This window comes from Myotis daubentonii, chromosome 6, assembly GCF_963259705.1.
Source record: "Myotis daubentonii chromosome 6, mMyoDau2.1, whole genome shotgun sequence".
In the NCBI taxonomy this organism is placed as follows: Eukaryota; Metazoa; Chordata; class Mammalia; order Chiroptera; family Vespertilionidae; genus Myotis; species Myotis daubentonii.
The window spans coordinates 92912143-92936107 of NC_081845.1; the positions used below are offsets into that span (position 1 = coordinate 92912143).

Sequence of the window (23965 nt, forward strand, 5' to 3'; positions counted from 1 at the left end):
GCCTCCCAAGCAGGCGCCGGAAGGAGCAGGGCTTGGAGGTGAGGCAAGTGCAGGAGAACACAGGAGGACAGGTGTCTGCTCGGGGGCACAGAGCCCAGTGGGGCCAGCTGTGCTCCAGGGAGGTGGGGGCATGAACCCCGTTGAGATGGCTCTTCAGTGGACAGGGGGCTGGGGAGTCAGGGCCGGAGTCAGGGCAGGGGACCCAGCCCCAGCCTGGGAGCCGGGTGTGAGGGGAAGGAGGCTCCTGAGAGAGGCAGAGGCCCAGCATGACCAACAGTGGTCTGCACACGCCCAACCTCAGCCCACCCCCACCCTCTCTCTCACACACACTCACACACACTCACACACACACACTACAAGGGTCAGGGCTCAGAGCACACAGCTCTCATCGTATTTCTCAGGACAGGCTGAGAAGGGAAGGGGCTGTCGGCTTAGCGGAGGAGAAAGACCTGGAGGGAGAGGACAGAGCTAACCGACCAGCAGCCCCTTGCAGACCTAGCCAGGCCCTCAGGCCCTGGGGCTTCTGCCTGGAGACAGAGGTGGGCACCCGTACCTGGTGGGCACTGCTCCCACCCATGGAAGTGGGTTGGGCTCCTCAGAGGGCAAGGCAGGAATCCCTGCCACCTCCATGTTTAGTCCACAGTGGGCTCCACACAGCTTGGGGCACAGCAGAGGGGTGCCCGACCTGGTGCCTGCCCACACGAGTGTAGGGCGCATGCATAGACTCACTGACACCAGATGACCCGACTCTCCTCCCACTCAGTGACTTTCTGGGCCACATTAGTCCTCAGCCCCTCGCCCACCTCAGGAAGCCATGAGGTAATCACGATTCCTTTAGCTGCAAGTGAAAGAAGCTAACTTTTGTTTGTTTTTTAATATGTTTTTTTTATTGATTTCAGAGAGGAAGGGAGAGAGAGTTAGAAACATCAATGATGAGAGAGAATCATTGATCGGCTGCTTCCTGGGGATCAAGCCTGCAACCCAGGCATGTGCCCTTGACCAGAATCGAACCCAGGACTCTCCTGTCTGTAAGCCAATGCTCTATCCACTGAGCCAAACCAGCTAGGGCACAAATTAACTTATCTATCCTATCTAATAATAGACGAACATGGTAATTGACCATACCTTCGCTACACCTCCCATTGGCTAATCAGCGAGATATGCAAGTTAACCCAACCAAGATGGCGGTCGGCAGCCATGCAGCTGAAGCAAGCAGGAGGCTTGCTTGCTCCAGTGACATAGGAAGCCAAGGTTCCCCGCCTGCTGCGGCCCGGCTCTGAGCTCCGAAAGCAACAAAGTTTCAATTATAGAAGCTAAAAAAAACCCAGATACCTGCTTTCAGCCTGCCGTGGCCACGGAGCTGGAGTCAGCTCTTAGCTCCAGTGATGGCAACAAAGTTTCAATTATAGAAGGTAAATAAATCCCAGAATAAAAAAAAAAAAAGGAGAGGCTGGGAGCTTCAGTCGCCGGCCAGCCTGAAAACGGCCCTCAGTCCCTCACCCAGATTGGCCAGGCACCCCAGCGGGACACCCACCCTGATCTGGGACACCCTTCAGGGCAAACCAGCCAGCCCCCACCCGTGCACCAGGCCTCTATCCTATATAGTAAAAGGGTAATATGCAAACTGACCCTAACAGCAGAAAGACTGAGAATGACTGGTCACTATGACACACACTGGCCACCAGGGGGCAGATGCTCAATGCAGGAGCTGCCCTCTGGTGGTCAGTGTGTTCCCACAGGGAGAGCTCTGCTCAGCCACAGCCAGGCAGATGGCTGCCCGTACAGCAGTGGTGGTGGGAGCCTCTCCTGCCTCCTCATCAGTGCTAAGGATGTCTGACTGCAGCTTAGGTCTGCTCCCCACTGGCAAGTGGACATCCCCCGAGGGCCTGCCAGAGGGATGCCTGATTGCTAGCTTACACCCAATCCCCAGGGGAGCAGGCCTAAGCCAGCAGGTGGTCACCCCCAAAGGGGTCCCAGACTGCGAGAGGGCACAGGCCGGGCTAAGGGACCCTCCCCCCAGTGCACACATTTTTGTGCACCAGTCCTCTAGTCCTATCTAATAAAAGAGAAACATGGTAATTGGCGTACGACTGCTACCCTTCCCATTGGCTAATCAGCGAGATATGCAAATTAACTGCCAGCCAAGATGGCAGCCGGCAGCCAGGCAGCTTAAAGCGAACATGAATGAGGCTTGCTTGCTTCAGTGATGGAGGACTCCAACGTTCCCTGCCTGCCTTGCCGGCCTCTGAGCCTGCAGTTTGAAACATTGTAACAAATATAGAAGCTAAACAAAACCCCAGAAACCTGCTTTCAGTGAGCGGGGATCTCAGAGCTGGAGTTGATATAGAGTTTCGATTATAGAACCTAAACAAACCAGATACCTGCTTTCAGCAGCGGAGGCCTAAGAGCTGGAGCCAAGCCTCAGAGCTAAAGCTGGCCCAGAATTAAAAAAAAAGAAAAAGAAAAAAAGGAGCGGTTGGGAGCTTCAGTCACCCAACAGCCTGAAAACAGCCATCATCCCCTCACCCAGGCTGGCTAGGCACCCCAGTGGGGACCCCCACCCTGATCCAGGACACCCTTCAGGGCAAACCAGCCGCCCCCACCCGTGCACCAGGACTCTATGCTATATAGTAAAAGGGTAATATGCCTCCCAGCACCAGGATCAGCAGAGCCGCGAGGCCTCCCGGCACTGGGATCAGTGTGAAAGGGGGCAGTGCCCAAACACCTGATCAGCCCTGCTCTGTGTGTGACAGGGTGCAGCGCCCAACCCTCCCCCCCGCCACGGGCCCTGCTCTGTGTGTGACGGGGTAGAGCCATAACCTCCCCATCGGCCCTGCCCTGAGTATGAGAGTGGCGGCACCCCAACCCCCTGATTGGCCCTGCTCTGTGGGTGATAGAGGGTGGCGACCCAACCCCCTGATCTGCCCTGCCCTGAGTGTGGCAGGGGGCGGTGCCCCAACTCCCCTATCGGCCCTACTCTGTGAGTGATAGGGGGGAGCTCCTCAACCCCCTGATGGGCCCTGCTCTGTGCATGACAGGGGGGAGCTCCCCAACCCCCTGATGGGCCCTGCTCTGTGCATGACAGGGTACAGAGCCCCAACCCCCCTGATGGGCCCTGCTCTGTGCATGACAGGGGGTGGTGCCGCAACCTCCCCATCAACCCTGCCTTGAGTGTGGCAGGGGGCGGTGCCCCAACCCCCCAATCGGCCCTACCCTGAGCGTGACTGAGGGTGGCATCACAACCTCCCAATCCGCCCTGCTCTGTGCATGACAGGGGGTGGCACCCCAACTCCCCAATCGTTCCTGCTCTGAGCCCGACCAGGGGCTGCACCTAGGGATTGGGCCTGCCCTCTGCCACCCGGGAGCAGGACTAAGCCAGCAGGTCGTTATCTCCCTATGGGTCCCAGACTGCGAGAGGGCACAGGCTGGGCTGAGGGACCCCCCTTCCCCCCCGAGTGCACAAATTTTTATGCACCAGGCCTCTAGTCTACACTAATAAAAGAGAAACATGGTAATTGGCGTACGACCGCTACCCTTCCCATTGGCTAATCAGCGAGATATGCAAATTAACTGTCAGCCAAGATGGCGGCTGAGAGCCAGGCAGCTGAGAACAGGAGGCTTGGTTGCCCCAGCAATGGAGGAAGTCAAGGTTCCCCGTCTGCAGCTGTGAGGCTCTGAGCTCCTGAAGCAACAACTCCAAAAGATACAATGTTTCAATTATAGAAGCTAAAAGATGGCGGTTAATTTGCATACTCAGGCTCCAAGCGGAGCGAAGCCAAACAGCCCTGAAGCAGCAGGGCAGAGAGGCCTCAGGGACCCGGTTATCAGAGGAGCCAAGAGGCCTCCCACCCGGGATCAGCAGAGCCGAGAAGCCTCAGGACCCTGGGATCAGCGGAGCCGAGAGGCCTCAGGACCCTGGGATCAGCGGAGCCGAGAGGCCTCAGGACCCTGGGGTCAGCGGAGCCGAGAGGCCTCAGGACCCTGGGGTCAGCGGAGCCGAGAGGCCTCAGGACCCTGGGATCAGCGGAGCCGAGAGGCCTCAGGACCCTGGGATCAGCGGAGCCGAGAGGCCTCAGGACCCTGGGATCAGCGGAGCCGAGAGGCCTCAGGACCCTGGGATCAGCGGAGCCGAGAGGCCTCAGGACCCTGGGGTCAGCGGAGCCGAGAGGCCTCAGGACCCTGGGGTCAGCGGAGCCGAGAGGCCTCAGGACCCTGGGATCAGCGGAGCCGAGAGGCCTCAGGACCCTGGGATCAGCGGAGCCGAGAGGCCTCAGGACCCTGGGATCAGCGGAGCCGAGAGGCCTCAGGACCCTGGGATCAGCGGAGCCGAGAGGCCTCCTGGCCCTTGAATCAGCGGAGCCGGGAGGCGTCCTGGCCCCGGGATCAGTGGAGCCGAGAGGCGTCCTGGCCCCTGGATCAGCGGAGCAGTGAGGCCTCCCAGCACCGGGATCAGTGTGACAGGGGGCAGCGACCAAACTCCTGATCGCCCTGCGGGCTCTGGGTGTGACAGGGTGCGGAGCCCCAACCTCTGATCGGCCCTGCTCTGTGAGTGACAGGGGGGAGCTCCCCAACCCCCTGATGGGCCCTGCTCTGTGCGTGACAGGGGGTGGCACTGCAACCTCCCTATCGACCCTGCCTTGAGTGTGACAGGGGGCAGTGCCCCAACCCCCCAATTGGCCCTACCCTGAGCGTGACTGAGGGTGGCATCCCAACCTCCCAATCCGCCCTGCTCTGTGCATGACAGGGGGCAGTGCCCCAACTCCCCAATCGTCCCTGCTCTGAGCCCGACCAGGGGCTGCACCTAGGGATTGGGCCTGCCCTCTGCCACCCGGGAGCAGGCCTAAGCCAGCAGGTCGTTATCTCCCGATGGGTCCCAGACTGCGAGAGGGCACAGGCCGGGCTGAGGGACCTCCTCTCCCCACCCCGAGTGCACAAATTTTTGTGCAATGGGCCTCTAGTATATATATAAAAGGCTAATATGCAAAGTGTTCCCCAGGAGTTCGACTGGAAGTTCAATCACTCGCTGTGATGTGTGCTGACCACCAGGGGGCGGCACAGAATAAAGGAAGGCCCTGGCTGGCAGCCGGAAGGCCCCCATAGGCCCTGATTGCCAGTCAGGCCTAGGGACCCTACCCATGCATGAATTTCATTCACCAGGTCTCTAGTTTAAAAAATAAAAACCAGAAGAAACAATTCTGGGTCAGCAGCTTCAGGGGCCCAGAGACACACCTTGCTGACATCAGATGTCTTTCTCCTTGGCTTCAGCCTTCACACTCGCCCTCATTCTCTGCCTCTCTGGACAAGGGCAGGGGGAGGGCCAAGCTGAACAAAGCCCCTAGCGTCTCCCTTCAGCACCCACACATAAAACCCTAGGAAACTTTGGCCCAAGTTAGGCCAATCAGGTGGCTGGGGCCGGGCGGATGGGGGGATGAGGGGGGGAGGGACTGGTATTATTAGCAGAACCTCAGGAACCCGGGCAGAGCAGGCTCCCAAAGGCAGGGGAGATGTGGTTCCTCATGGGAATGGATGCCGGCAGGCAGAAACACAGGTGTCTAGAATACCCCGAGCTGCAACACACTGAGGATTGCTCTGGGTGAGTTACAGCCATGTTCCTTCAGCCAAGGGCAAAGGAAGGGTCCTCAGACACCTGTGCCCACTGCCTCCCACCCCAGATAGGCCTTAAGCTATGTTCCATAGGCCAGTAGATTTCAACCATTTTTTTTTAATTACAAAAGATTTATTTTATACTGGCATTCGGACAACCAGTAGATATTGTTGGCTCGATCCCCAGTGGGGGGCGTGCAGGGTGCAGCCCATTGATGCTTCTCTCTCAGCGATGTTTCTACCTCTCTCTCCCTCTCCCTTCATCTCTCTGAAATCAATAAAAACAAATTTTTTAAAAATAAAGTCACTACTATTTTTACTCACCCCCTTCATGTTTATGTTTTTGTCATTATTTTTTACTTACTGTGTGTGTGAGTGTGTACCCCTTAATTTACTGTTGTCATTACACATAATCTTCCTACTTTTACCCTTTAACCTTTGTACCAGTGTTAGTGTTGGCTAATCCACTGCTTTTATTACGTTTGCCTTTGCCGATCAGAATATTTTTTGCAACATTTTGTTATTCATATTTTTTATTTTTATTTTTTGTTCTTCTTAAGAAGTCCCTTTAATATTTCTCGTAATACTGGTTTGGTGGTGATGAACTCCTTCACTTTCTCTTGTCTGGGCTTGATATGCTAAGTTTTGTCATAATTTGTTGCACAGCAACAAAGAATCACCCCCAACCTGCCCATCTCATTGCCCACTGCCAACTCTCCTGTCATTACCATCAGCCAATTGTTATCAGGTGCCTCCCCAGAGCAGGCTGTACTGCAAGGCCCACTGTGAAAAGAACAAATTCGGTAAGATTCAAGCTTTAATTTGCCAAATGCCCAATGAGATTCACAGGAGAAGGGCCGCAGGAAGCAGCAAAGGCCGAAGAAAGCTCCAGCCTGCAGTAGAAGACTTAGCCAGCCCAGTGCAAAGGAGAGAGAAGGGCACTGTAGGCAGGGAGAAGTTGGATCAATAGCTCAGGCAGGACTGGCTCACTGCAGTGTGGCTGGAGATGAGACCTGACATGGGAGGCTAGTGGCAGGCAAGATGACCAGATTGTGAAGGGCCTTAAGTGCAAAGCTAATTCCTGTGCAACTACCATGATAAATGGGGCCCAATGACCACATCTCTGAGAACGAAACTCCAGCTGCTTTGGCTCTAAGTACATTTTTACTTGCCGGGTTATGTGACTTAGCTTTGGGGCTGAGAAAAAGTTCACTGTGGCAGTGGGGAGCCCCCGAAGGTTTTTGAAGATGATGTGATGTGGGTTCTAAGCGTATCCTGGAGTGATGGAGACCCGAGTCGGAACATGACTACCCAAAAGTTCTGATGTCAGGATCAGGGTAGCAGCAGTGGACACTGGAAACCTGGGTAGATGTGAGATGTTCAGAATGGCTGCTGGGATGTGGTGGGGAGGAGCAGTGGAAGGTGAGGACCAGTACCCAGGTGACATGGGAACACAGGGAGCTGGCTGAGAGCGGCCCTGGTCAGGACTCGTGCACGAGGCAAACCAATCGATGTGTTTCTCTCACATTGATGTTTCTTTTCTGTCTGTCTTTCCCTCTTTCTTCCACTCTCCCTAAAAATCAATGGAAAACTATCCTCAAATGGGGATTAACCAAACAAAAACAAACACACACACACACACACACACACACACACTCACACAAAAACCCAAGACTAAATGGCTCTAATCCTCTTTGTGCCCCAGACCAGTCATGTGACCTTGAGCAAGTCACTTTCCCTATTTGGGCTTGTTTTCCCTTCAGCAAAATGCCAGGCTTGGCCTTGGACTAGATGGTGGCTTTCAATCCTGCCTCTGAAGGACAGTGGGGATCCATAGCTGGTCAGCATGATCTGCCTTCTGAAGCAAGTACCAGCAGACTGTCACTAGCTCCAATTGTAGGGTTCTCTCACATGATGTTGTCTTAAGCCATGAGCAACCAGCACCAGCACTGTTTGCGGGGAAGGGATCACAGATAACACAGGGAATGAAGAGTGGGAAATGCCGTGTGCATGGGCAAACCTGAGTGGGTGGCCACCACGGTCGGGCAGTCTCCCTGTTACGGAGACTTCACGGTGTGGGTTTATATTACACACGCCCTCTGCTTCCTGTGGCGTTTCAGGGCGCTTCGCAGGGGACTCTGGGATTCTCTGGTGCCTGTTACCCAAAGAGACTGGGGAGATGTCGGACTCAGCGCTCTCCAAGGGCCTTTCCACGCTAATCTTTCATTTTCTCAACGAGCATTTCCTAGCTCCTCAGAGCCTATCTTTGATGAACACCTCTTCAGGCACAACTCTGGGCCTGATATTCATTAACTCAGATGATCCCCATAGAATCTTCCCAACAGCTTCACCAGATAAGTACTATTACTATATGCTTTTTTTTTTTTAGTTTTTTTTTTTTTTATTGATTTCAGAGGGGAAGGGAGAGGGAGAGAGAGACAGAAACATCAATGATGAGAGAGAATCATTGTTTGGCTGCCTCCTGCATGCCCTGCACTGGGGATTGAGCCTACAACCTGGGCATGTGCCCTGACCAGGAATCGAACGTGACCTCCTGATTCTTAGGATGATGTTCAACCACTGAGCCACAGCAGTGGGGTGTGGTTGAACTTTTAAGAGCCAGTGATCTCTCGTAGGAGTTGCAGAAACACAATGAAGAGCCTCCCTCAGCCTGCCCCTAAGAGAAGATGGTTTAAAACATTCGCCTGCCCTTCCACTCACCCCCTACCCACAACCCATGGACACAGAGTGTGAATAAGAAATAACCTTGATCCTTTTTAAGCTGCTAAAATTTGGAGGTCGTTTGTTACTGCAGCAAAACCTCGCCCATCCTGAGTAATCCAATGTTATACTATCTGTTGTTGATTATCTTTGGCCTCAGTCCCCAAGCCTGCCTTCTCCCGGAAGCTCCCTGGAAGCATTGGCTCCACACTGCAACTTGAAAAGCAGCAAGAGGAAAGGGAGTCTGTCCCCCAAACAGGGAAGTGGGGATGTGTGCGGGGAGGTGGGCCCAGCCTTTGTCATGCTCTGGGGCAATGGCTAAGCTGGATGAAATCTCCACCAGCCCTGGAGGCCCTGAACAGACACTGCTCCTCAAGCGTCTCTCCCAAACTCATTTATTGGCTCTCCTTACTTTTATTCCCCACTATTAAAACAGGGATGACCAGTAATGCAGGAAGAGGACCGCCCTCTTACGTCCTGGGGGCACTGCAGGCTGACTATGACCTTGCAGGCCTGGATCTGAACCTCCTCCTCCGGGTGGATGACCAGGGCCAGCAGCCGGTCTGCCAGGCGTGACTTTTCCCCAAAGAGAGCTTCATGCAGAGACTGCTCGTTGTAATGCCATTTCACGGCACGGTAGTGTGGCGTGTTCCGGCCCTCACTCAGCCGCTCGGCAAACACCAGGACCTCGAACAGCAGGCTCCCTGGTTGTTTGACCTGGAACAGGTTCAGAAAGTTGGTGTGCACCTGTGATGGGGATGAAGAGAAGATGGCAATGAAATCCAAGACAAATCCTAAAGTTCTTCCATCTTCCTATTGCCTCAACTCCCTAATATACCTAATTCCAGAGTCCACTGTATGGGAGCATTTTTAATTTTCTTTTCATTATCATCTATAAATATAAAAGCCTAAACAACCGTTATGGCCAAATGACCAGAGGACCAGTCGTCATGACACTCACTGACCACAAGCGGGCAGACACTCAACACAGGAGCTGCCCCCTGGTCGTCAGTGCACTCCCACAGTGGGAGCACCACTCAGTCAGAAGCCGGGTGGCAGTGGAGCCAGAATGAGCCTGCCGCTTCAGCACTGCTACATCCCCCAGGGGTCCCAGATTGTGAGAGGGCCCCACTCATGCACGAATCTGTGCACTGGGCTTCTAGTTCTCTAACATAATTATCTTGTGGTCATAAAACATGAGTTATTTGGTAATAACATTAATTCTAGGAAATATGTTATGACAAACTTTAAGGTTTAATGTGTGGTTAATTTTTATAAATGTTTTGTGTGTTTGAGAGGAATGTGCATTTACTAATTATAGAGTGTCCTGAGTATGTCTAATACTCAGTGTTCTAAGTATGTCTCAAGCTGGTCTGTGTTATTCCCAGCAAGTATACCCTTAGCTCAGTGGTTCTCAACCTGTGGGTCGTGACCTCTTTGGGGTCGAACGACCCTTTCACAGGGGTTGCCTAAGACCATCGGAAAACACATATATAATTACATATTGTTTTTGTGATTAATCACTATGCTTTCATTATGTTTAATTTGTAACAATGAAAATACATCCTGCGTATCAGATATTTACATTATGATCATAACAGTAGCAAAATTACAGTTATGAAGTAGCAACGAAAATAATTTTATGGTTGGGGGTCACCACAACATGAGGAACTGTATTAAAGGGTCACCACGGCATTAGGAAGATTGAGAACCACTGCCTTAACTGGTTTTAGGATTTTATCTATTAATTGCTGAAAGAGTACAATCTTCCAAGTCTTCCACTGTGGTAGGAGATTTGTCAATTTTTCTTTATAATTATTCAGCTGTGAGGAATAAGGAAATCCTGCTAATTTTTGACATCATGGATGGACCTTGAGGACATTATAAGGGATAAACCAGACAGACAAAGACAAACAATACATGGTATCATGTTTATTTTTATGTGGAATCTTTCAAAAAAGATAAGTCAGGAAGAGGAACCAAGATGGCAGCAAAGGTAACCACCTGTACTCACCGCCTCCTTCTACCACAACAAAATTTCAACTAAAATACAAAACCACCATTGCGCAGAACTGCCTGAAAGCTGGCTAAATGGAAGTCCTACTACTAGAGAAGTAAAGAAGAAAGCACATTGAGACTGGTAGGAGGGGTGGAGGCACTGAATGGACTAGTCACGCACCCACAGGGCTGTTTTTTCAGTCGGGAGGAAGATCGTCTCTGCAGAGACTGCCCATGAGAAACAGGGGGTCCCAGCCCCACACCAGACCCCCACCCAGAGTTCCAGAGCTGAGAAGAGCAGTCCCTGTAACTTCAGGCTGTAAAAACCGGTGGGTATTGTGGCTGAGTGACACATAAGCTGCTGGAGTCCCAGATATGCCTCTTAAAGGGCCTGTACACAAACTTAAACCAGTGGTTCTCAACCTTGGAGAACCTCATCCTCTGGAATGAGGCCCAGAAATCGGGATTTTAAAAAGATTCCCAGGTGATTCTAATATGCAGCCAAGGTTGAGAACCATTGACTTAAACTATCCCACTTCTTCTGAGCTCCAGTGACAGGGGACCCAGACACATGCAGGGAGGAACTGGATAGTCTGGCATCGGTGCAGGAACTTGAGGGCAGCTTTCTCCCAGACGGGAGTGCTCACAAGGGTCATTGTTCCTGTGCTGGGACCTACCCTGTCACAGGGCTGACTGGCAGCCATATCTGAGTTTCCATCAGCCTGCTTCACACTGATGCTCCACCCTGGGGATTCCCTGAGACGCAGCCCCACCCAAGCTGTTTGCAGCAGCTTTTCCATATGAATGGCCTGCCTGGCTCAGGTTTCAGACTTTGCTAAAATCTCTCAAACAAGCTGCAGCTGGTGACAGCATGCCCCAAACCTATCAATAAAAGGCCCAAGACCGGGCACTAGCACCAGCCTGCCTTCTTCACAGCTGGGTCTCATCTCCTGCACAGCAGTGCTCCCACGGTAGTCACAGCTTGTCCTCACAACCAGTTTGCCTGGAGGTCAACTGCTCCCAGAGATGCCAACAGCAATCAAGGCTCAACTACAAGACTGTGCACACAGCCCACACAGAGGTGCACCTAGAGTCCCCAGCTCAGGTAACTGGGGAGGTTGAGCCACTGGGCCCTACAGCACACCTAATACACAAGGCCACTCTACCAATTCCAGGAGACATACTAGCTCTCTCTACCTAATACAGGGGTCCTCAAACTTTTAAAACAGGGGGCCAGTTCACTGTCCCTCAGACCGTTGGAGGGCCAGACTATAGTTTAAAAAAAAACTATGAAAAAATTCCTATGCACACTGCACATATCTTATTTTGAAATAAAAAAACAAAATATTTTTATTTTCATGTGGCCCGCGGGCCGTAGTTTGAGGACCCCTGGCCTAATACATAGAAACAAACACAGGGAAGCACCCAAAATGGGGAGACAAAGAAACATGTCACAAATGAAAGAAATGGAAGCAAGCAAACTACTAGATACAGAGTTCAAAACTATGGTTATAAGGTTACTCAAGGATCTTCATGAGACTTTCAAGGATCTTAGTGAGAATGTCAAAGACATGGAAAAGAACCAGTCAGAAACGAAGCATACACTAACCGAAATAAAGAACAATTTACAGGGATTCAACAGTAGAGTAAAAGATTCCGAGAACCAAATCAATGGTTTGGAATATGAGGAAGCAACAAACACCCAACCAGAAGAGCAAAAAGAAAAAAGAATCCAAAAATATGAAGAAACTGTAGGTAGCCTCTGGGGCAACTTCAAGTGTACCAACATTCACATCATGGGGGTGCCGGAAGGAATCGAGAGAGAGCAAGGTATTGAAAACCTATTTGAAGAAATAATGACAGAAAACTTCCCATCCCTGTGAAAGAAGCAGACTTACAAGTCCAGCAAGTGCAGAGAGTCCCAAACAAGAGAAACCCAAAGAGGACCACACCAAGACACATCATAATTAAAATGCCAAGAGCAAAAGACAAAGAGAGAATCTTAAAAGCAGCAGGAGAAAGACAGTGAATTACCTACAAGGTAGTACCCTTTTGACTGTCAGCTGATTTCTCAACAGAAACTTTGCAGGCCAGAAGGGAGTGGCAAGAAATATTCAAAGTGATGAATAGCAAGGACCTACAACCAAGATTACTTTATCCAGCAAAGCTATCATTCAGAACTGAAGGTCAGATAAAGAGCTTCACAGATAAGGAAAAGCTAAAGGAGTTCATCACCACCAAACCAGTATTACATGAAATGTTGAAGGGTGTTATTGAAGAAGAAGGAGGAAGAGGAGAAAGAGGAGGGGGAGGGGGAAGAGATAAAAAATATGAACAATAAAATGGCAACAAGTACATATCTATCAATAATCAAATCTAAAAATAAAAAGCAAACAAGAAATCTAATGAACAAAAGAAACTGGTGAATAAACAGAATCAGAGGCATGGGAGCATGGAACAGACTGACGAATCTCAGAGGGAAGGGGGTGGGGGTGGGGGGAAGAGATTAAAGTGCTTACCTAAGAACATAGTCAGTAGGGTGGGGAAGGCCTGGGGTGGGGCAGGAACCAGGTGGAGTGGGGTGATGGGGGAAAGAGGGGGGACATCTATAATACTCTCAACAATAAAGATTTAAAAAAAAAGAAAAGTCATAGAAACAGAGACAAATGGTTGTCAGGGGTTGGAGGAGCGGGGAGTAGGGAGCAGTTGGTAAAAGAGTATAGACTTTAAACTATAAAACAAATAAGGTCTGAGGCTTTATGTAAAACATGTTGACTAGTGGATAACACTGTAGTATATAATTGAAATTTGCTAGGAGATTAGAACTTAAATGTTCTCACCACTCCCTCCTCCCCCAAAATAGATGTGAGGTGATGGGTGGGAATCCTTCACAATGCATACATGTTAATCACCACACTGTATACTTTAACTATCTTACAAGTTTATTTGTCAATTATACCTCAACAAAACTGAAAAAAAAAAAGAGAAATCTTGTTTCTTTGTAATTCTGCCACAATATTTTGAGATTATGTTATCAGGTTCATCTAAATTTAGAGTTGCGCCCTAACCAGTTTGGTTCAGTGGATAGAGCGTCGGCCTGCAGACTGAAGGTTCCCAGGTTCAATTCCCTATCAAGGGCATGTACTTTGGCTGCGGGCACATCCCCAGTAGGGGGTGTGCAGGAGGCAGCTGATCGATATTTCTTCCTCATGGATACTTCTAACTCTCTATCTCTCTCCATTCCTCTCTGTAAAAAATTATAAAATATATTTAAATAAATAAATAAATTTAGAGTTGCTTTAGCCCCCTGAACCATAAATTATTATGGTGGTGACCGTACCTGTTCCTAATAATGGTTTTTGTTATAAGTAACTTTTCCCTAATATTAAAGTAACTACATGAACTTGTTTTGTCACCTGTGCTCCTCATCCTCGGAGTTTGGAAAGCCCCTCAGAGGAGAGCCTCCTCCCAACAGAACTGATTCTGATTCTGATTCTATTGGGAGGACGGAGCAGGGGGTGCTTTGCAGTGTGCCTAGCGCACAGGCGGGAAGAGGAACACCAGTCTTGTCAGGGCGAAGCCTGTCTGGAGAATTCTTCCTTCCCCAGTGTCCGAGCTGGCACCCATCAGCCCCTCGGCACTGCCTCCTCACCTGGCAGTTGAGAATATCATAGAGAAGGTCATTCTTCTGTGCCAGGCGGCTCAGCAGTCGGATGGCTTGCACCTAAATGACGGAAATCGTAAAACATGAGAAGGCAGGTGAGTCCGGGCCTGGGCAGAGAGGACACGGTCTCTTCTCCTCCCTCCGGATCCGCGGTTCTCAACCTGTGGGTCGCGACCCCTTTGGGGGTTGAACGACCTTTTCACAGGGGTCGCCTAAGACCATCGGAAAACACATTTATAATTACATATTGTTTTTGTGACTAATCACTATGCTTTAATTATGTTCCATTTGTAACAATGAAAATACACCCTGCATATCAGATATTTACATGACGATTCATAACAGTAGCAAGACTACAGTTATGAAGTAGCAACGAAAATAATTTTATGGTTGGGGTCACCACAACGTGAGGAGCTGTATTAAAGGGTCGCGGCATTAGGAAGGTTGAGAACCACTGCTCTAGATGCTGTGCCAGAGCTGGTCAGGAGGGCAGGGCCTGGGCCATGGTCTTGAGGCACCTGTGCCAGGTGATAGTCTGACTGAAGAATCTCCATCAAGGCCGGCATCACCCGTCGCAGCTGTGGGTGCACGAAGTCAGGCAGTGGAAGGTTGTTGAGGAGCCTGAGGCCAGCGATGTGCAGCTCTGAGTCCCAGATGGTGGCTATCAGCTCCAGGACCTTGATGAAGTGTTCCTGGGGCGGGGGGGGGGGGGGGGGGGTAAAAGAAGGGTCTGCTTTTATATGATGATCTCACACTACCCCGGCCTCTGCCTTCACTCTTCCCTGCCCGCACCCAGGACGCCTGAGCCGAACCCAATACAAAATTCCATCCGACAAACTCTCGACATCATTTGACCTAGTTGACCATTCCCATATTCTTGAGATTCTTTCTTCACTCGGCTTCCCTTTCAGTCTTCTTTCCTGGTCCTTGTGCCCAAGCCCCTCCTCTCTGTCTTCATCACTCCTTAGTGATACCATCCAGACTGAGTGGAAGTGCTATCCCTATGCTGCTGCCTTTCAAGTTTGGCTCAGACCTCTCCTCAGCTCGCCATATATGCAGGTGCCAGTGCCACCTCTTTCCCAGAACGTCTAATCGAGCCCCGAGTTAACAAGCGCCCAGCCACATCCTGCTCCTCCTACCACCTTCCCTGTCTCAGCTGTTCTTTACGCCTTCCTTCCATTACTCGGGCCGAAAATCGGGCCCTCCTGCACCACTCTCTTTCTCTCACACCCTTTTTCCAATCCTTCGGGAAATCCTGTGAGCTCTGCCTTCAAAATCGATCAACCATCAAGCCACGTCTCACCACCAGCCTTCTACCACCCTGTTCCCAGCCACCGTCTCGCTTCTGATTTCTGCAATAGCCTCCGGTCGCTCTTCTCCCACCACCCCCACCCCCAGTGCCATATCTGTTTTCAGAACAACAGACGTGTCACTGTGTCACTCGTCTGCTCCAGAGTCCCTAGTTCATTGAGGGTAAAAGCTAGAGTCCTTACAGTGGCTTACAATCCGATATTCCCCTCTCTCCCCATTATTTCTTTGGCCTTATCTCCTATTCTCTCCTTTGCTTCCTGGTTCCCATTACAATGGCCTCTTAGCTATTCCTGGAACATGCCCGGTACACACTTATTTTGGGGTTTTTGCATAGGCTGTTCCCTCTACTCTCATTCCTGACATTCATGGCTCACTCCTACCTCCCTCAGGACTTGAATGTCGCCTCAGTGAGGCTTCCCCGACCCCCTCCTTCCTTAAAACTGCTACACCAGCCCTGGCCCATTTTCCTCAGTGGTTAGAACAGCAGCCTCGGACTGAAGGGTCTTGGGTTTGATTCTGGTCAAGGGCACACACCTCGGTTGCAGATCCCCAGCCCTGGCCGGGGCGTGTACGGGAGGCAACCAATCAATGTGTCTCTCTCACATCGATGTTTCTCTCTCTCTCCCCCTCCCTTCTGCGCTTTCTAAAAATCAATGGAAAAATATCCTCAGGTGAGGATTCACCAAAAACAAAACAAAACAAACAAACAAACAAAAACTGCTGCCACACCACCGTGTCCCCCATCCTTTACTTTTCTCCATCACACTGTCACTTTTTATTTTCAAATAATTATAAATTCATGGGAAGCTGCAAACATTGTACAGAGAGGACCTTGTGCCTTTCACCCAGTTCCCCTCAAGGGTCACATCTTCCACAGACAACATCAAAACTAGGAAATTAGAATTGGTGTGGCATGTTTCGTTCCAGGTCATTTTATCCCAGGTGTCAGTTCATGTACCCACCACGGCAATCAACAGGGTATTCCGCCAAAATTGTCCCATCACCACAAAGATCTCCCTTGTGGAACCCCCTATAGTCGCGCCTCTTCCCACCAAAACCAGCCCTAACGGCTGGCAACCACTAATCTGCTTCTCATCTTATAATTCTGACAGTTGGAGAATGTTATGGAAATAGTATGAAACTTTGTGACCATCTAAGATTTTCTGACTCGGTACCATGCTCTTGAAATCCGTCCAAGTTGTTGTATGCATCCGTTCATACAACGGATTCCTTTTTATTACTGAGTAGTGTTCCATGGTATGGGCGACCAGTTTGTCTAACCAGTGATCTACTGAGACTCACGGTGGCTGTTTCATTTTTTACTGTTACAAACGAAGTTCCTATGAACAATTGTGCACAGGTTTTTGTACAAATGCAAGCTCTCATTTCATGAATTCATAATTATTTGAAAATAAAAAGTTTAAAAGTACGAAGTGTGTTACACCTGTGGCAGTGTGATGGAGAAAAGGATGGGGGACAAGGAAGGCTGGTATGGGGGCGGTGTGGCGGCAGTTTTTGGTTTTTGTTTGTTTGTTTTGTTTTGTTTTGGGTGAATCCTCACCTGAGGATATTTTCCCATTGATTTTTAGAAAGCGCAGAAGGGAGGGGGAGAGAGAGAGAAACATCGATGTGAGAGAGACACATTGATTGGTTGCCTCCCGTACACGCCCCGGCCAGCGCTGGGGATCTGCAACCAAGGTGTGTGCCCTTGACCAGAATCAAACCCAAGACCCTTCAGAAATGAACGCAGAGGAGTTTTTCTAGTAAATTTATAGATTTTTTAAAGAAACTGCCAAACAATTTTCCTGAGTAGTTGTTATACCATTTTACGTTCCCATCAGCAATGTATGATAGATCTAGTTTCTACATCTTCACCAGCGTTTAGTGTTGTCACTAATTTGGAGTTTAGATCATGTAACAGGTGTATTGTTGTATCTTATTGTGGCCTTAATTTGCATTTCCCCAAGGGCTAGTGATGGTAAACATCTCCTCATGTGCTTATCTGCAATCTGTGTATCTTCTTCAGTGACATTTCTCCATGTCTTCTGCCCATTTTCTAATCAGATTGTTTTTCTGATATTGAGTTTTCAAAGCTCTTTATATAATCTAGATACGTGTCCTTTGTCAGATACGTGGTTTGCAAACATTTTCTCCCAGTCTGTAGCTTATCTTTTTATCCTCTCAACCGGGTCTTACATAAAGCAAATGTTTTTAATTTTCATAAAGTCCAATTTCTCAGTTCTTTATTTTATAGATCATGCTTTTGGGGTCATTTCTAAAAACTCATCACCAAGCCCTACGTCCTACAGATTTTCTCCTTTTGAAACTGCAACAGCACCTGCACCCCAGCCTTCCTTACCAACCTTCCTGCTTTTCTTCGTCTCCGTAGCACTTCATTGTACATTTCATTATTTGTGTGTGGCCTGCCTTGCCCTGCTGGAATCGAAGTTCCACTGGCACAGGGGTCTTTGCTGTTCTGTTCACTGCTCGATCTCCAGTGCCTAGCGCAGTGTCTTGGTACAAGTGCCCAGGATGCATTTGTTGAATGCTTTAAGGGATCTTGGCTTCTGAGATGCAAGATGCTGGGACCAAGAGGTATTACTCAGGACAGGTAACCTCGCCAGCTTACCTTTGTGAGCCACATGAGGGGGAGACAAGCATACTGGAGTGAGGACCACAGCAGTCCCACTAGCACCCTGCTCCTCCCTGGCCCCACCCCTCGCTGTCTGTTAAGTTTCAGGCAGAGAGAACAGCAGCCTGTGTGTCTCAGGCCAGGGAGTGGGAGAGAATGAGACATACAGTGTAAATGGCTGGGGGTGGGGCAAGGAGTGGAGGGCCTCAAGGAAGACCAAGCAGGAGGGTGATGGGATCAGATCCTCTGGAGAGGGTGGTCGGATTGGGGAATGGGAACGAGCTCCATTTTCGATGTGTTGGGTTAGAGGGCCACTAGGCCGTCAAAGTTGAGCAGCTGGCCACAGGTCTAGCGGTCAGGGGAGCTCCATACTTCGGACAGAGAGAAGGAGAGCACATGCAGATGGAAACTGAGGCCAGGGCGTGGCTGCTCTCACCGGGAGAGAGAAGAGCAGGGTTAGGTCCTCAGGATGCAAGCGCTGGGGGAAGAAGGAACAGCAATGCCCAGGGGCTTGTGAAAAACACAGCTCCCTGTTGAACTGGACTCTGGGTGTGGGGGCCCCCAAAATCTTTGTTTTTAACCAGCCTTCTGGGCAATTCTGATAAGCCTGAGCCTCACAGTCTTTGGGAACTGAGAGGGCTGAGAGATGAAGGAGAGGCGACAAGAAAGTGAAGACCTACGGACGTTTGTTCCCCAAAAAAGAGTTTGATGTAAAAAGAAAAAATTAAAGTGTGAAAATACCAAGGTTCGGCGGGGAGGCGGGGCGGGGGGGGGGGGCGGGGAATACTGCCTCGGAACGTGCATACCGGGCAGGGAGAGGGTGCACACCGATGCGACCGGCCTGGAAATGTGGGCATGGCGTTCCCCCAGCCACTCCACTCCGGCGTACACGCCCTGGGGAAAGCCTCCCGTGTCCACAAGGGAGATGTGTGCAAGAATGTTCACAGCACAGTGTGCAAACGCTACCGTCATAACAACCTGGTTACTGGATAACAGGGAAGGAGTGAGCACAGGGGAGGCTGGACAATGCAGGCATGCCACTTACACAGCTTTGCCAGAGAGCTGCCGTTTAGACACACGCCCATAAGGCCCGGGTGACGTGGGAAGGTGCTTACGTGTCGATCACACCTGGGAACAGGTAATTGGCCAGAATAGGCGTGGCCACTGCAAGGATGTGAAACCTGAGATATTTAAGGTCCTAAACAAAGGAATTTCGCTCTCTTGGTGCTTCCTTGGCTCGCTCTCTTGCTGCTCTCTTCTTTCTTTCTAACATATTTTTATTGATTTCAGAGAGGAAGGGGGAGGAAGAGAAAGATAGAAACATCAATGATGAGAGAGAATCATTGACCGGATGCCTCTTGCACGCCCCCTACTGGGGATCGAGCCCACAACCCGGGCATGTGCCCTTGACCAGAATCGAACCCAGGACCCTTCAGTCCACTGGCCGACACTCTATCCACTGAGCCAAACCAGTCAGGGTGTAAGTTGTGCTTTTCAAGATGAGAGGGACTAGAGCAGTGATGGCAAACCTTTTGAGCTCGGCGTGTCAGCATTTTGAAAAACCCTAACTTAACTTTGGTTCCGTGTCACATATAGAAATTTTTTGATATTTGCAACCATAGTAAAACAAAGCTTCATATTTTTGATATTTATTTTATATATTTAAATGCCATTTAACAAAGAAAAATCAACCAAAAAAATGAGTGTGCGTATCACCTCTGACACGCATGTCATAGGTTCGCCATCACTGTCCTAGAGCATGCTGAATGCAACGGCAAGGCGCTGGAGCGACTGCATGAGGCAGAGCGCCGACCAGGAGAGAGGCCCTCAAGGATGGGATGCGACCAAGACAGACTAACACTGACCGCAGATGGGAAGCAAGCATGTTTCCATGGTGCCAGCAGGATGGGTGTGGAAACAGGCAGGCTGGGCCTGGTGGCAGGAAGCGGGGGGAGCTGACATGGACCAGCACAGCATGGGGTGGGGGGGTGGTATGACAGTATTCCTGGTTCCAGGCACAGAGCTCCTAAAATCCTTGCAGTTCCGTGACCGGAAGCTCTTTTGTTATTCACACTGACCCCCTTTCCACCACCCCAACATTTATGCTAATGAGGTGACTTGTGGCATGCCTCCAGATAGCTTCTGGATGGGGCTGGTGGCCTGAAAGACCACCACACCTTGATTAAAGGATTGAGACTTTTAGCCCCATCCCTGACCTCTGGGGAGCAGTGAGGGGTTGAAGAGTGAGTTCAGCCTCCAATGGCCAATGATTAATCAATCATGCCTACATAACGAGACCTCCATCAATATCCCCAAGTGACAGGGTTCAGAGAACTTCCGGGTTGCGCACATCGAGGCACTAGGAGGGAGGCCAGCCAGGAGAAGGCATGGAACCTCTGAGTCTTCCTCTCTTCCATTGGGCTGCTCCTCGGTTATATCTTTTACAATAAACCAGTAAGAATAAGTAGTACTTTCTTGAGTTCTGAGAGTCGTTCTAATGAATTATCAAACCTGAAAAAGGGGATCGCAGGAACCTCCAAATTTATAGCCGGTCAGGCTGAAGTGCTGGGACTTGTGACTAGCATCTGAGGTGGGGCATCCTGCTGGGACTAAGCCCTTAACCTGTGGAGTCTGTGCCAGCTCCAGGTGGTGTCGGCATCGGGTTAAACTGTGGAACACCCAGTTGGTGTCAGAAAGAACCTCAGGGGGCTTTCTGCTATTTGGGGTTCTGAGATACTCCTAGCCCTAGAGCCCAGTCCAGTTTCATCCTGAGAGTCAAAGGCTTTGAATGACCCTGTTGGGAAGGTGGCCACCATTTTCCCACTTATTCCCAGGGAAAAACCTATTTCTGGTTTGTAAACTCAGCCCCAAACAAACTTCTGGAACGTGACCACTTGTCCTGCGCCCGTTAAAGGACCCATGGGCTGCGGGCATCCTGTGCACTCGGCCCCACCTCTTGCCCCTGGGCTCACCTGAATTTTGAGCCTGAATTTTCTGATGCCAGAGAAAGCCTTCAGCGTGTTCAGAGCTTGGATTTTGACACTGTTGTCCTTGTCATCCAGCATGGAGCCCACGAGCATGATGTCATCAGGAGTGCAGGCGGAGGCCTAGGTGTGCCGGGAGAGGCGGAGGAGGCAGGAGCAGTGCATGTCCTAGGCCCCGTGCCCCCCGCCCCATGTCACCAAGACCTCTCCCCACCACCCCTCCCGCCATCATCAGCCGGAGAGACAGGCCCCAGGACACAGTCTGGCCAGGCAAGACTGTAGCCGCCAGGGGCCGGGCTGGCTAGGAGGGACCCCTGCTTCCCGCCCCTCACCTCAGCCTCCAGCAAGTACACACAGCGTGTGATGTTGTGCAGGATCATGCCCTTGGTGTACTCGTCGTGTCTGTTCTCCAAAGAGTTGAGAAGCCTCCGGAGCTCACCTGAGTCCCCCCCGTGCCGCTCTCGCTCGATGGCCAGGCCTAGACAGCCAACCCAGCCAGTTCAGGCTGTGGACTCGGAGCGCAGACAGAACGGGGTTGGAAGGACGGGGAGGACCTGGGACAAAGCTGCCTTGCCGCTTCTGAAGAGCTTTCTCGCTACAGGCAGGACCACCGCGTCCAGCTGGACAGGGTGTGGCGTGACGCGCACCTTATCTAATGCTGTGTCAGTCACATCATAAACATCACAGCTTTAAATATTTACTCTAACAATTTCCTGGCATATGCAGTAACACGCAGCTTTCCATCCTAATTAGCATCTGCTGAGATTCCAGCAGATGGCAACAACACGTCTTGCAGAAGGGGAGCCCTTTTCTACTTTGCCCAAAGTTGTCATATGAACTAGTACAGGCTCTGGGCACGTAGGTCCCCCAATTTTCCTTTGTTGGGGGCGGGGGGGGGGGGGGACTGCTGATGCCTGATCCTCACGCAGTGGCTTCCCGGAAGCCAGAGTGAATGGAGAGTGTAAAGACCTGCCAGATGAGTCCTGAGGACCCCTTGAGTCCCAGGCCCCTGTGCTGGGGCGAGTTTAAGGAAGATGGAGGAGAGAAAGAGAGAGGAGGAACTTGGAGTCACCTTTGGGCCCTCCCACACTGGAGGCCTCGGGGAGCAGGTCCTCCTGGAGCCAAGTCCTGCCCCCAGGGCCCAGACACTCACGGGCGATGCAGGTGGGCGAGGAGGTAGAGAGGGGCTGTTGGCATTTCATGCCAGTCTTGATGGCCTTGTAGAGCAGGTAGACGGCCCCAGCGCCTATGGTCAAGCCCAGGACGCTCTTGCGGATGTTCAGTTGCCCCAGTGGGGAGAGGTTCTTGCCCATGTCCTCCGCGCCGCCTTGGGCCCAGGTGGGAGCTAGGCCGGAGGCACCTGGTAAGGGCCTTCCGGAACCAGAACCCTGGCAGAGCCAGGAACCAGGGTGCAAGAATCGCAACCCAGGCAACAAAGGAAACGGAAGAAATGGTGGGATGGAGGGTGCTCGGGAAGCAGGGAAGCCAGAGCAGCTTGGAAGAAGAGAAGGTTTAGCTTAGAGGCTGCGGGAAATGAAGCTCAAGACTCTACGGGAATAAAAAGTCTGGGCGGGCAGGATCTTCACTTCCCCTATTCCTTAGGGCAGCCAGGCTGGTGGGGTGCCAGCAGGGGGCTCCCGAGGCTGCCCTTCCTCCATTAGAGGGCAGCAGAGGCCCAATTTCTGGGCTGGGCCTTTGAAACTTTCTGGGAGGGGTGTTGGGGGTGTGCCCACTGGCAGCCCCAGTTCCCTCCCTTCCCTGGCCCTCCTATCTTCCATCTCTTCACCACAGATCCACTGCTGGGCCTTGGGGAGCTGCTGCAGGCAGCCCCCTCCCCAACCCCCCAACACAGGGATGCAGTTTACAAAGTGTTGCAGAGTCCAGAGGCAAATCCACCGGCTCCCAGCACCTGCATGTGCTCCTGCAGTGTACAACCTGTGGCACCAGAAGCTCCAGAGGGTACTTGTCTGCCTCTCCAACTTGCAGCACAGTCTTGCACTTAGTAGGTGGTCAAGTCATGACTTCTGTCGTCCTCTGAGGACTTGAGGGCAGAACAGGGACAGAATCTAGATACGGGCTCCGGGCCCATTTAACCAGTGTGGCCTAGAGGAAGGGACTGCCCTTGCCTTGGTCCCAGTTTCTGCATTTCTACCCGGAGATTCAGGTTTACCATTCTAAAACTCCAGGTTTAAAATTTGGGTAGGTCTGTGCCCTTAAACTATGGGGGCTTAAATCTGTGAGTACCACTCCCACCTCCCCCCCGCTCCCCCCCCAGGCAGAATGAGGCTTGAGGCCTCTTCTGGAAGAGCCCAACTTTGAAGGCCTTGATCGTCACTACTGGGATGGGGCAGGTGGACAGACCCTTCCATCCTCTCTTCACCCCCTGGCCCCACACCTGCGGGCCTCACCTCTGGCGTAGAACCAGGAGGTGACGGGCCCAGAGCCAGCGCTGAGCATGGTTGTACCAGAACGGGGCTTCCCTGCCTGGCGGCAAGCTCCTGTTGAAAGGCATTGGGTCCTGGGCTGCCCCTGGGCTTGAAGGAGGTGGGGAAAGAGGGAAACAGCCTCCCCACAATGCTGCAGCCATCCAGGCCTGTCCACTCAGAGCCTGTGCCCACCACACCTGGCTGCAGGCAGCGCTCTAACATGGCCATTCTCTTCGTCCCTCTGCCCCAGCCCCACAGACACCCAGCGAGGTAGCCTATGGGTGACTACACAGACGGGACCCACAGTCACCACCCATGAACTCCAGGAAGGAAACGCCTGCCTGCTGAGGGCTGCTTTTGGTTCCAAGGGTGACCCTGGTGGGCCCGGGGATAGAGCCTTCAGAACAAGGTCCCTGCCCTTCTCTGGGGTGTGACTCAGAGCTACTGGCCTCTCCCGTCCATGGATTTGATTCTGCGACCTTCGCATGCTAAGCAAACACGGTGCTCACATGTTCTGTAAAGGCCTCCAAAGGCGAACTCTTTCTTGGCTCTAACCCAGCTCCTTCCCACTACACCTAAAGCCCCTTCCTTCCCTTCGGTTCTGCCCTCAACTGACTCAAAGGGG

General features: G+C 51.4%; 1 protein-coding gene across 2 annotated transcripts; it reads right to left on the bottom strand.

Moving 5' to 3' along the window:
- Positions 1-8236: 8236 nt before the first annotated feature.
- On the bottom strand, positions 8237-23147 carry ARMC12 (armadillo repeat containing 12). 2 transcript variants are annotated; one of them, XM_059701849.1, is made up of 6 exons: positions 22068-23147; positions 21247-21392; positions 20903-21037; positions 14506-14679; positions 13976-14047; positions 8237-9072 (listed from the first exon to the last, which is right to left on the bottom strand). In XM_059701849.1, the coding sequence occupies exons 1-6, from the start codon at positions 22225-22227 to the stop codon at positions 8740-8742; spliced, it is 1020 nt and encodes a 339-aa protein (XP_059557832.1). In that variant the 5' UTR covers positions 22228-23147; the 3' UTR covers positions 8237-8739. The 2 variants fall into 2 exon arrangements, with proteins under 2 accessions (XP_059557832.1, XP_059557833.1); XM_059701850.1 differs by lacking the exon at positions 14506-14679.
- Between the last annotated feature and the right edge of the window lie 818 nt (positions 23148-23965).

Bases quoted from the DNA above. Each gene is read 5' to 3' on its own strand.
- ARMC12 (XM_059701849.1), bottom strand. From the start codon at position 22,227: ATGGGCAAGAACCTCTCCCCACTGGGGCAACTGAACATCCGCAAGAGC. The intron at 14,680-20,902 runs GTGAGCCCAGGG...CCCCCGCCCCAG, and splicing joins AATTCAGGCTCAAAATTCAG to GAACACTTCATCAAGGTCCT. The intron at 9,073-13,975 runs GTGAGGAGGCAG...TCCCCATCACAG, and splicing joins ATGATATTCTCAACTGCCAG to GTGCACACCAACTTTCTGAA.